Raw genomic sequence first — 13639 nt, forward strand, 5'->3', positions numbered from 1 at the left:
CAGATTTTGCATTACATGTTTTATTATATTTATAATATGCCAATATTAATATATTATTATTATTATATATTTACTATTACAGTCTTTTTGACAGTGTGTAGTATGTGCATGAGCACCCTATTTTGTAGGACGAAGCATATACAAAAGGCTATTTCTAACACAAAAAATTTGTAAGTTAGGAATGATGGGTACACTCTTGTATTTATTTGTTTATAGTAGCATATAATATGGTCTACTTGTTAGCCAAACTAAACAAAGAATTCACATCAGTAGAATTCTTTGTCTTGGTCTCAGATTGTGTATGAAAAAATCATGTATTGGTGCTAAGAATTCATTATTATTTCTCTGTAATATTTTGTTTGCTCTTTTACAGAAAAATGTCTTCTGTGCTAAAATCCTTAGTTGAAATATTACAAAGTGATGAAAAAACAAAATATGAAAAAGTTTATGGAAAAGTGACTTTCTTGATTCCAAAACTAGACGAAGATGGGATAAAGGAATTTTTGCCTAGCATTATTGAATGCTTGAAAAGAGATTTGAAAAGCAAGGACGCTGATATAGCATCATCATCAGTCACGTTATTCTCAACTCTAATTGGCAACATGGAATTACCAAATAATTTTGTTAATGATTCAATCGCGGAATTATTTCCAGAATTTATTCTCACCACCGCAGACAAAGATTCTGTTCAGCGGTGCTTTGAAGTGATGTTCAATGATTTCTCTTGTCAAAAATGTGTATCATTGATTCAAGATGCTATATTCAAAGATTCCAAGAATTTAATTTCAGACGCAATAAAAATTGAAATTTTGAAATATATATCTCAGCTATTCTCTGATGCTGAATGGATGAAAACTGAACTGAAAATGGTATATGTTAAGCTTCTACAAATATTGCTTGTTTTTGCTGTTGCAGACAATTGTACTGTTCGAAAAACTGCTATTGATACTGCCCATTCACTCCTCTCAATATCTTCTGTTCAATCAGCTCATATAGCCCCGATCGCAAGCTGCCTTAAAACTAATGTGATGCCGAAAATCAAATCCATATACACCAAGAATGTTACTCAATTAGATGAAGTCCTTACCAGTCATTGCCCATTGTTTTTAAAAATAATGGGTGTCAGCCTTCGAAAAAGCAGTAGCATAATTAATGCTATACTGGCTGTTGTTGAGCAAGGGTTCCGTAATGCAAGTTCTGATATAAAAACCGCTGCATTTAAAGCATGGGATTGTCTTATTAATTGTTTCTCTGAAGATCTAGAAGTTTTGTCATCTTCTCGTTATATGAAGTTACTTATGCAACCTTTGACATCAACACAAACAACAGATGCTTTGAATATCACAAGAATTGAGACATTGTGGGGTCTTGCTATAAAACTCTCATCTAAGCTTCCAGCTCTGTTTTCAACTGTTTGTTTACCTATAATACATTGCTGTTTGGGAAATTTGGATCCAGATAGATTATCAAGAAAAAGTCTTGACCAATCTGGAGGTCTCATAAAATCAAGACATTCAGGCGTAGGGGTACCAGGTTCTAACAATGGCGATGGGTTCTATTCAGTGTTGCAAGCGAGTGGCTACAGGGCAACACCAAAAAAAGCATCACAAAGTCCAAAATTACATATTATTGGAGTTGAATTGCTGATCCATATGCTTCAACCTCAAGTAGAAGATGAACAAGTGCAAATAATTAAAAAATTCAGAATGCCACCTTTAAATAGTGCATTGTTATCAGCGCCTGCTACTTTTGTCAGTCATGGTCAACTTTTTATAACTGTTGTCTCTGAAGTTTTATGTCATATGAATGGCCTTGCAGAAGATTTATGTTGGCTCTTATGGAAAAGACTTCATCAACATGTGAAGTTTCATTTGGAATCTAATTTAAAGAAGAAAAAGCGAGAGACAGAATTATTTAACGCATATTTGTTAGCAATGCAGAACATTATAAATGCTGAATTGTTATCAGAAAAATTAATTTTCAATATGATAACAAGCTTTCTTGATTTTCCAGATGGTATTCTGTCATCTACTTTTTACGGAGGATCATTGAATGGAATGCATGGTGTTCCAGCACTTTGCCTTTTGCGTCTGTTATTTTCTAAACAATTAATTGTGAAATTGGTGCCATCAATTTCAGAAGATATTTCAGACTGTGCAAATAAGTTGGTGCTATGCGGATTTGAAAACAATGTAAGGATATTACTGTTTTGTCAATCTGTTATTGAAATATTGCAAAATTCAATACTTACCATTCAGATTACGAAATATGAAGACCCAGTAGATATGGAAGCTATATCAACATTTGTTATTGTAATATGGGAAAAACTAGGCTATCAACTTAACCAACATATTTTAAAATCTCAGGAATGTAATCAAGGCGATAGTTTGGACCATGATTTCTCTGCTATGTATTCTTACCTGCTATTTCCAACATGCCTCATTGCCACAAATAATGATTTTACAAAAATGTGGAATCAAGTGTATAAATCATTCTTATGGTGCGCTAGTTTTGTAACCACTTGCAAACCAAATGAAATATGTAATCGGATTTCATCCAATATCCTAAGCCAATACAATGAAAAGTGGTCAAAATCTATCATGCTGGCATTAGCAACAATAAGCCAATGCTTGGTATCTAATGCGGAATTCAATCATGATAAATTAAAAAAGTCGAATCGATTTTCAGCTTTAGAAGGAACGGCGTCACCAGCAAGTGGTTCCAACAATCTACCATCTCTCCAAAAACATACTAATTTAGCAAAGGTCGCTGCACTCCTTGAGATTTGTCTAAGTTATGCTTGTGAGCATTCTTTTTCGGAAATGCTGGATGTATTACTCCAGTCTATTGCCAAGATGTTTTCATTGATCCATTGTAACTATGATATTTGTAACTTGTTCGAATACTTTCTCAAATCGCTGACAAAGGCAATAATAGTGAAAATTGAAGACAAAAAGTTTATGAGAGAACCATTAAAAGAAATTTTGCTTGCTTCAGGGAAAAGTTTTGCAGAAGATTCTGCTGGAAATATAGCTGCTTTTTCAGGAGAAAATCTTAGAAATTTTCTTCTTGAATGCTTTACACAAAAAGATCGCAAGATTAAAAATTCTGCGGTTGAATTTTGGAATCTTGTTGTTGTCAGTACAGATCAACATGATTCAGTGTGCAAAACATTACCTAGCGATTTCAAATCTGCACTTTTTCCGATTTATAAACAAATGGGTTGGACTTGTCCATGGAAAGACGTTGAACTCCCAAGTTCAATTGCAGTTGCGGGTCCAAGTCAGGATGATAATTTTACACAATCCTCTTTACCCCCAGCCCAAGGCTATGGGGCTTTTGGGTCACCACTGAAAAAACATAGTTTTTTGTCACCAAAGAAATCACCACTTCGATATTCGTCACCATCAAAAGTGCAAATCAAGACTCCAACAAGTATAAAAAGAAAACTGGCTGGTGTGTCCGAACAGGTCAATTTTGTGAAATGTGATTCACCAGTGAGAAAAGCCAGTACCCCTCTGACTGAACATCAGAAAGAAAAAATGAGGGAAAGAGGGTTCATTCCACCGATGTATAATGATTTGGATGAAAAGCAGGAAAAAGAAATGGTGGTAGACACCCAGGAAAGTATTGATGAAATCAAAGCAGAAAACAAAGAAAATACTTCAGATAATAACGCTGACAAAGACATCATTAAAACAAGCCAAAATTTAGAAGAGAGCACACCGAAAAAGCGTAAAACTGGGAAACCAAAGGGCCAACATAAAATAAGTTTGAAAAGTATGGTTTCAATTCAAGAGGAAGAAGAAATTTCATCAGTTTCTGAAAGTCCAGTTCGCAGAAGCACACGATCAAGGAGTAAGCCATCAGACACTAGTGATATTGAAAAAGAAAAAGGCAACAAAAAAGCAGACTACATATCTGAAAACGAGAATAAAATTGAAAAGGAAGAGATTATCACTGCGGAAAGTGCTAGTGACGATGATTCTCTTTTTGGCAGATCGAAGATAGTTGCAAAGGTGAATGAAGTGTCTGAAACCGATCATGATGCAATGGAACAAACTGATGAAGACGCAAGCTATGAATATATTGAAATCGCTGATGCTTCAACAAATCAAACTCAAGGAAATATCAGTATAGATGAAGAAGTAGAAGCAGATGATGTGAAAGATCTTGGTGTGCGTCCATTAGATGATAGTTATGAGTATGTTGCTGTAGCTGATATGTCGGTAAATGTAACTGCGGCTAATCAGTCTCTTTGTGCTGCAAAGTATGAGTCTCCATTAACAAGTGTGAATAATGAAACAGAAACAAGTGAGAACTCTGATCATGATGATGATATACCAAAAGATAATGGGATGTCAATCAGTATAAATAGTACTGAAGACGAATCCGAATATGAGGAAATTGCTGTGGCAGACATGTCGACTGCTCCCTCTAACATGACAATGGATGTCTCAGAGGAAAAGGATAAAACAGATGATAAACCCAATCCCGATATAAAAAACGCTGAAATACCATCAGAGCCCAACACTACTAATGAGAAGATTACTGAGAATGAAAAGCAAGGGGAAGAAGTGCGGCGGAGATCATTGAGACTCCAGAAAACAGCTTTCATAGAGGAAGAAGATGATGAACAATATATGTCCTCAGATGGGGAAAGTGAAGACATTGAATCAGATCAAAAATCATTGAATGAAACTGAATACGAGTATGTGGAAGTCGCTGATATGTCTGCTGTTGTCGATAACAACGTTACAGCGATTGATGTTGATGATACCGACAATGAAAAAGACGAAAAAATTGACGAAGCCAATTTGTCAGAAAAACATGATGAATCTAAATGTGAGGGTGAAAGTGTCTGCGTAGTTTCTGATGACGACTTCGATGAAACTGTTGCAGACGATGAGGATGAATTCATAGATGCCAGATCTTCACTTGATGCAAATTCCTCACAGTTACGAGGTGATAAAGTAGCACAGGGTGAGGTTATTGATGTATCTGGGTCTTCTGCGTCAGATATGTTCGAAACTTCAGTGGAAAGTACTGATGATACCAAATCTGTTGCAGAGTGTTCCGCCATTACCATTGAGACTTCTGAGAGTGATGATGAGGAAGAAAAAATTGATGAGTCATCAAAAGATGACTCTGCAAAATTTACTACAGAAACTATTGTGAATAATGAGAAACCTGAAGAAAATAAAGAAATTAAGGAGTTTAATGAAACAAGCCCTTTGAAGAAAACAAAAATTCCAATTGTAAAATTACCAAAGTTAGATTCCCCTGTAAAAGACGATGACAAATCATCAGCACATGACAATGAAAACACTCCAGCTGCAGATGAATCCCCCGTTCAATCTTCCAAAAGTCTTTTCAAAGTACCTGCAATAGCAATGTTGCAAGAAGATGCGGCATTACCACCTGGTCAATCGCCGAGTGCAAAAGGAATTTTGAAGCGCAGAATAACTATCGGTCCAGTTACATTACCATCTCCATCACCAAATAGTAGTAAATCTCGAAGAGTGTCATTTGCAGAGCCTATTTCGAAGAGCAAGCATATGAATACAATGGGCGATGCACATTTGCAACAAAGTCCGCGATCTTCGCTCGTACATCGCAAAAAGCATTCACCAAGAACAGTCAACAGGCGTCTGAGTCTGCAGCCAGAAAAAAAAGCTGCTCTTGCGGATGAAATTCCTGTATCGCCTCTGAGTTTGAGAAGCGTTCGAGTTGCAGAAGCGATTGCAAACATAAGAGCAAAAGATCCTTCTTCGCCTTCGCGTTTATCTAAACTGGAATCTGGAAAACGATCGGTTTTGGCCGAACCAAGTGCTGGTATTGAGAATAATGCGGATTTCAAAAACATTTCCTTAAAGGATCTTGAGAATTCTGATTTTGTTAATAATTTGTCTAAATCACAGCTTAAAAAAGTTATTTCATTTCTATTAAAAACAACACCTGTTTTGCATGAAGCACTAATGGAAGCGTTTGATACTTAATTTAATTACAGACTAACGAAACATTATTTGTAATAAAGGTCATTGCTTATGATGTTTGAAGAAGTTGAATGTAAATTTGTAATAGAGTTGATAATCAGAGTTACTGGCTAAAATTGGAAATTTTCACAATAAAATCATGAGTTGTGGTCAAATTTATACAGAAAAATTATGTATATCTCTATACTTCTGCCAAATATATTATCCCTCATTCAGTGCTGATCAATGATGTTATTGCTGTCTAACAATTTCTGTATATTTTATGTATGAACAAAATGCTCAATTGGTTCCCAGTAAGTAGTTTGAAATTATTCAGATTTCTGCCAGATCGGAATTTTTGCTTACTAATTTACCCTATGTGACCAAAACGTACTTCCTTTGCCTCTTTAAGTGTATAGCTGAGCAAGTTGAAGCTGGTATACTCTCGTTTATATGAAACCTCCACCTTTATTTGAATTCTAGTGGATCGAAATGTAAGCTTCAATTCCAAATATCTGATATTATATATTAACCGTGATCTTTTCAATGTCTATTTGCTAAATTTCATTGGTGTGTGACGGCTATGGTACGTCTACTACTGACTGAATTTGATGTCCTAAATCAGCATACTACTTACAAAGTTTCAAATGTTTTTTGTCTCTGCCTTGTGCTGAAATTGCATGCGTTCCAGAATGTAATTTATTTGTTTTCTTCTAATCTGAAGTTTGTTATATTTCAATCAATTCTTTCTCCCAATGCTTCTTTTTGCGGTATAACGGCATTGTTTATTCATGGTAACAGTTTGTGTAAATGTTGATTGATATTCAAAAAAGTCTAAAATTATGAGTTTGTATTTTAGATAGTTACATAGCGTTTTAGGGCATCGGTATCTCATTGACTTTATTTTCATTGTTGAGCTGATGCGCAAATTTTTCAGCTTACGTAAGTGTAAGTTCATTTCGACTCCATAATAAGCATAGCAGGCATAAAATAGTTGTTGGATACAATTAAATAAAACAGATTACGAAATTAGGAGAGCAAACCTAAAGGTAAGGTTCAAATCAAATTTAGTTACAGAGCTGTTGTCGAAAGAAATTGTAGGTGGTCACTCAAAAGTATTAAATTATTCGACCTGCGCATACATACAACCACAGAGATTAAATAAAATCAGAAAAAAAAAACCGAAGACGGAGATACATCACTTGGAAAACAAACAACATTACTTAGCAAATAAAAAATTTGTACAAAGAAATAAAAATTTTCCACGAAATATCAATAATTTTGTTCAGATTGCCAAACTTAATACCGAATTAGCGAAATATTCATTGGAAGATATCGCCAAGCTGATTATAGTTGGGAGTCGCCTCATGCCAAATTGCCCAACCAGAACTGCGAGTTATGGAAAACATAAATCAGGAATTGATATTTATACTGTGATCTGGAAAGATTCCGCGAGTTCTGGACTTTATTCATGTTTCTATGGATCATTGTCAAGCGGTGCAATAAATTTACAGCCAGGGCTGGCCATTTCGTCCGCGATTAACTCACCGACGTTTCTTTCATTAAAATGGCAGGCTGGATGTTGGGGCGGTTTGTCCGTTCGGGGGTGAAAAAATCCGAACAATGGAACGAGTATTCGCTCGCCGATAGCGTGTTTATAGTTTTTATGATAACTTTTAATAATAATGTTATTATGAAGAAATATAAAGCAAATGTCTTGAAGTCTCGATGTAAAATATTAGGCTGTCTTTGTTACAAAATAAACTGTGTTGTGGGAACCTGCAAAACTTCTTTTTGCAATCTTGTCAATAAAAGGAAATTACGTGAACCAACCCGCATCATAAAATGAAGCTGATAATGCATTTGTTGAATATTCCTCAAATCGACATTTCCTTTTAGTAATACTCGGACTAAGAGCCGTTGTTAGCTGTTATAAAGAAAGTTTTCCGCAAGTTACCGCTCTTTTCCCCGTATGCGCCCTTTGTTACACATAAACAATCTCTCTCTATATATATGTGTTATAGACAGTCGTGGGATTCAAATTTTTTCTTAGCCGGTTCCTTCACAAAAGTCATATTTATCAGCCGGTTCTGTTGCAAACAGAACATTGACAGTAACCAGTAATGCTAACCGGTTCGCTGATCTCATGAAATCCCGTGAGACGGTTCTATAGAACCGGCTGAATCCCACCACTGGTTATAGGCCTTGTCCGTAATTATGTGCGAGAGGATTTCTGAACTCCTCGCCACCGTAGGGTGGTTAACGGTTACGGCTTCCCCCACCATCAAGTCCATACATTTGAAAAAAAGTAAATGGCTAACTAATTTCATACCCCACAGGGACCAACGAGAGGTCGTGTTTCGCCATATGATTAAGTCATCTTATCGGTTTTCCTCTCCCCCGGATAACTATGTAAATCCTATATTATCCTATCACCACGAACCATTTTAGGGTAACTTCGAGTCGTAACTCAAGTCTTTGATAATTGGGGCTTCCAAAACACTTATAATTTGTACAATCTTTAATAATCCATTTCTCTTTCTTTTTCCCCAACATCTTTGGATCTGTACATACTACGGACACAAGGATGCCTGAATGAGACAATAACAATAATAAAAACAAAAATATATTCGCACTCCACGAAAATGGACCCTCAAGGACATTTTTTGACCAATTAACATAATCCATTCACTATAGAGACCTGTCACACTGGATCCAATTGAATCGCCACTGGATCCAATTTTCGTTCTTCTGATTTTGGTAATCCCGTAGTATTTGCACCAAGATGTCGGACACCGGACCGTAGCATATGTGTACCAGGTTAGAGTCAGGCCACAATTTCAGGTACAAATACTGCGGAAATCACTCGGCTATTCCTCAAACTCGTAGTAGAACCAAAATAAGAAAAATTGTAATAAAATTTTGGCTTAACCCTAACCTGGTACACATACTACGTTCCGGTGTCCGCCATCTTGGTTTACACACTACGGGAGCGCGCCCTAATTTTTACCAGTATTTTTTTTCACCTCTAGCTGTTATGAATAAGTCGCTTATAAAATGCGAAACCAGACCGTTATCACACATTTTAAATAGATTGCAACCGTTTTAGTCATGAATATACGAAAATGATATGAAGGGTCATAACCCATAGACGTACGACTCGTACAAAAATATGAAATTATTTTCCTGATAATGCAGGCCGTCTGTACCAAAACAGAAGAATTTTAAGATTCTGATACTTTCGTGTTTCCACGAAAATAAGACCCAGCATGAATTTAAAAATGATTTCAATATAATCCATTCTCCTAAAATAACCCCTATTCGATTGCGCCATTTTTTGACCTAATCGATAGCAAGAAATCTTTCCTACTCGTTTTAAAGGATTAATAATATATGTTTAGCAGTTATTTTAAATAAAAACGTGTTATTTACCTACTCTGAAAATAAGACATAGTATGAATTAAAAAATGATTTTAATATAAGCCCTTTTCTTAAAATAACACCTAGTCGATAGAGCCAATTTTTTTGACCTAATCGATAGCGAGAAATATTTCCTACTCGTTTTAAAGGGTTATTAATATATGTTTAGCAGTTATTTCAATTAAAAACGTGCTATTTATAAGTAAATGGATATAGGTTTTCATATTTTGTATATTTGAAAATCTCGTAATTCTCCTAATAAAAATAAAAGACATCCCCCCAAAATAAGCCCTAGTGTTATTTTTCGGAAGAAAATTGAAATAAGACACTGTCTTATTTTCGGGGAAACGCGGTATATGGATGGTGGAGTAAATATTGTACGATTAAACAGGATCAAAATTGACATCGCGAGTTCAGTTTAAAACCCAAATGGCAGGCGGTGTAGTGGCGGGTAGTTCCGTGGAAGCTTAAGTTATTAAATTTTGGGGTAAAAAAGGACTAAACTAATTCATATTAATATAGTGTTTGAAGTCAAGTATATCTTGCTTTTACTCGACGTGTGCCATATGATCAATACGTTTTTAATCATTAGAAATTAATAAACTTTAAACAAGATAACGCAATAAACGGCGTCAAAAAACAACGTGTTGTCCGTTTAAATGCGATTTGAAATATCATGAAAAAATGGCCTTCAGCGCTCCCGCAAATATATTCTCCTTAGATTGGTGTGTGCGAATGATCAATGAAGCGTGACCTACACAGTATGGCGCAGGCGTGATACTGGCGTCGATGCCGACGTCTGTGCGTACAGCAATTGACGTCAATTTGCAAGCTATATCTGTAACGTCTCTCAAACACAACAAGATATATTCGACATGATTTGTCTGCGTTGAGGTGTAGGATGAAAACATCTAGTTGTTTTAACTACAGCTGAACAGCGACAACCCAATTCCAACTTTTGTCAATTCAAATTTATTATGACACTATATTTCACGTTAATTTTATTTTAAACTTTGAAGTGTGCCTGAATGTTCTTCCTTTTCTTCGCTTTAATTGCTAAAAATACTATTACATAGATGCTTATCTTTTGTTTGTTGAAAAACGACATACACTTTGGAAAATTTATACAATTAAAATTGTGCGGGTACTCCTCTTATTGTTTACGCATTTGCGTAGCGAAATTTCATCTGTTTTCACGCACGGCGTCAGTCTGCTAATCAGAAGTGCGGATTGCGGTAAGCAGGCTCGCTGTAGAAGTCGCTATTTGATGGCCGAATTGTAACGTCTTACCCGCAGAACATGTAGGCTTTTTATTGGGACTATATTATCAAGACGATATGCGGGATAATAGAAAATATGGACATACAAAAGTCGAAAAGCCCTAGTTAGTATCCCGCCAACAAGCAAGAATTTGAGACAACATTTTTAAAGCTTGAAAGAGTGGAATTTTGAATCTTCACAAGAAATGACTTCATTGAATAGTATATTGGAAAATAGGGCACTCATTCGGACGAGGATTGGACCACCAGATGTTTATCCGCAGGTTTGTTATGAAATATATTTTAATCATATATTCAGATTACATTTATAGATATGTTTTCTAATTCATCAATTTTAGTCAACAGGCAGGTAACCAATTTCTCTGAAATAGACAATAAAAAAATGGGAGTTAATTAGTTATAGGTGTATGTCTGTAATACTGGGTTGTTGAGTCTATAGGACAAAAGTTTGTTAACTATTTCAAAAAATTTGTTTATTAGAAATAACACATACCGGTAGGGCTACATTAATAATAATAATATCATAAGAATTATGTTGATTGGGATTTTGGGTTTATTATTGTGTGCTCCAGTCAAAAGCTTATAGATTCGGTTATTATAAAAAATATTGAGGCTTGATTAGTCAGATCATCTCGACTTATTGGTGGTGTGGCGCATCGTGCTAAATGTTAGAAATACGCTTGCCACCACACCTCTGTTTACACTGTAAGACCGTGTGGATTTGCGGGTTTGAATCTAATGTGGGATAATTATGTGCGAAAGGATTGCTAGACTACCTGGTGTCAGAGGGTGGTCCGCAAAACCGATGGTCGGTTGCAGCTTCATCATCCACCTTCAACATCAAGTCCATGCATATGAAACGAATAACTGGCTGACTGATCCCATACCCGACATGGACTGGAAACCCGATGAGAGGATGGGGTTCACCATGTGATCAGGCCGTCTTTTTGGCTTTCCCCTCCTTTGGGATAAATACATTTTTCTTATCCTATTGTAAAATTTGCCAATGCTGTTATTCTTTTTTCACGCGGGTTCGTTTCCGTCGTATCGCATCGAAATTGACTTGATCTAAGATAACTAGCGAGAATTTGGCGACATTTAATATTCTGATATCTGTATGCCATTTGAAAATGAATTTTCCAATTATTTACCATCAATCGTATATTTTTCGTTCTTGCGGTTTCTAGTCCGGTAGAGTCCAGTAAATGGGAATGGGTTGTGACTGCCTTGTGGATTCGAGTTTAATTTTTATTTTTTTTATATATTTAGGACCTTCATATTCTGCTTTACTCAATGTACTTATGTAGGCTACTGAACTCAATACTAAAGACTTTAGTTCGGTCAAGACTATTTTATCCCCTAGCACCTTGGGTTCCCAAGCACATATTCTAGTATGAGGTACAAGAGCAGAATATATAATATTTGGTATAAATATGGTCTGGCACAATGACAACTTATTATAAGCCTAAGTTTCGAGTTTAATAAAAAATGACTCTGGAGCAATTCCTTCTTCTAGTTTGTTTTATTCAAAATTATTATGCTCAATTTTTTCATATCGGAGTAGTCGTGTTCTACGATATACTCAACTTCATAGTCAAGCTATTCGATTTATGTGCAGGGGGTGCAGGATTGAGATGTGATTCATTATTTTACTATATACCGGTAGTTGTATTTTACCAGGTTATTGTTAAAACTTTTACTTGCTACTTATCTGTAGATTTGTTTTCAAAAATCAATACTTTCAAATAAATTATTTGTACTGCAAACTCAAAACATACAATATCTGTACTGGTGAGGGACGAGTAGTCGTCCATCCACGTTATGATTAAGATCTTTCTTCTCCCCATGAGGTCATTTTACCAAGATTGTTTATATGCATATACTATGTATTTATTTACAATCATTCTTCTTTTTGAGGATTTCTATGCAGCATACTATGTAGAATAAAAGGTGCATAAAACAAACATAATAGATAATATAGTGGGTAGCTCGGAATGAAAGTGGGTGTTCTGACGAGCAAGTTTATAACCTGACTTTAGTCCTGTTTCTGACTCCAAGTATCTAGCTACTTTAAATACTACACTAATTTTACTGAATAAATGATACAAACACTACTTTATGTATAAATTTACATTGTTCCGATATAGTGGTATTTATTTGTATATATAGTTGTCACTATCTGTATCAGCAATATTGATTGCAGGTGTTACTGATATTGTAGAATATCGCGGAATTGGCATTGAAAGCAAAATAGTTTATAAACAATTGAAATGAGTGAATAAAAATAAACTTGGATAGCTGGGAGAGCTAATCAAATTACCGTTTTTCTTATATTTTTTAATAACATCATAATAAATGAATACTGCAGTTTGAGGAGGGCAAGTTTACATTTTGTGTGGCACTGCAAAAATGAAAAAAAAATCTCGTAACTGATATGAAAATGTAAAGTAAATTATTGCTTCTTGTCATTTTATTAACTGCTGTTTTAGTTGAAGGTCATTGTAAATAAAAAGCTTTCAAATTTTAATATTAATTTGTTATAACTCAAATTCATAACTATTTAGTTTTATGATTTATAGCTCATTGGTATTGACGAATAAGATGTTTATTAAGATTCATTTAAATGTTACGTCTGAGTTGATGTATATTTATGAACATAGCAGGATCATTATTTACTGCTAATTTTCATTAGATACATGGTTGATTTATTATTGGCCTGTGAATCAAGTTGTTGTTCTTGTGGAAAAATTTCCATCGCAACTTCTGGACCAATCAATATTAAATTGGTAGTAATTGAAGATGGAAGAAAGCATATTGCATTTACTTTTTTAAAATTCCCATGGTTTTATGGTGTCTGATACAAAATTTTGCTTTTTTATTTTAATTGATAGGAACACTTTTATATAACATATGGGAACACTGTTATACGTTCCTTGACTTTTATGTCCAGGTATTTAAGCATTG

General features: G+C 35.1%; 2 protein-coding genes across 3 annotated transcripts in view; both read left to right on the plus strand.

Annotated features, from left to right (window-relative positions):
• The first annotated feature begins 371 nt into the window (after positions 1-371).
• LOC120338781 (telomere-associated protein RIF1-like) lies at positions 372-6821 on the plus strand. Its single transcript, XM_039406730.2, has one exon. It carries the CDS (start codon positions 378-380, stop codon positions 5997-5999), a length of 5622 nt encoding a protein of 1873 aa, XP_039262664.2. The 5' UTR covers positions 372-377; the 3' UTR covers positions 6000-6821.
• Positions 6822-10510: 3689 nt separating this feature from the next.
• LOC120340213 (mediator of RNA polymerase II transcription subunit 12-like) overlaps positions 10511-13639 on the plus strand; it is a 51244-nt gene continuing 48115 nt past the window's right edge. For both annotated transcript variants that reach the window (XM_039408504.2, XM_039408505.2), the window contains exon 1: positions 10511-10938. In XM_039408504.2, coding sequence (XP_039264438.2) covers positions 10861-10938 — 78 coding nt within the window. In that variant the 5' untranslated portion in view covers positions 10511-10860. The remainder of the gene's footprint in view (positions 10939-13639) is intronic.

The sequence above is a fragment of the Styela clava genome, chromosome 9 (genome assembly GCF_964204865.1).
Source record: "Styela clava chromosome 9, kaStyClav1.hap1.2, whole genome shotgun sequence".
NCBI lineage: Eukaryota > Metazoa > Chordata > Ascidiacea > Stolidobranchia > Styelidae > Styela > Styela clava.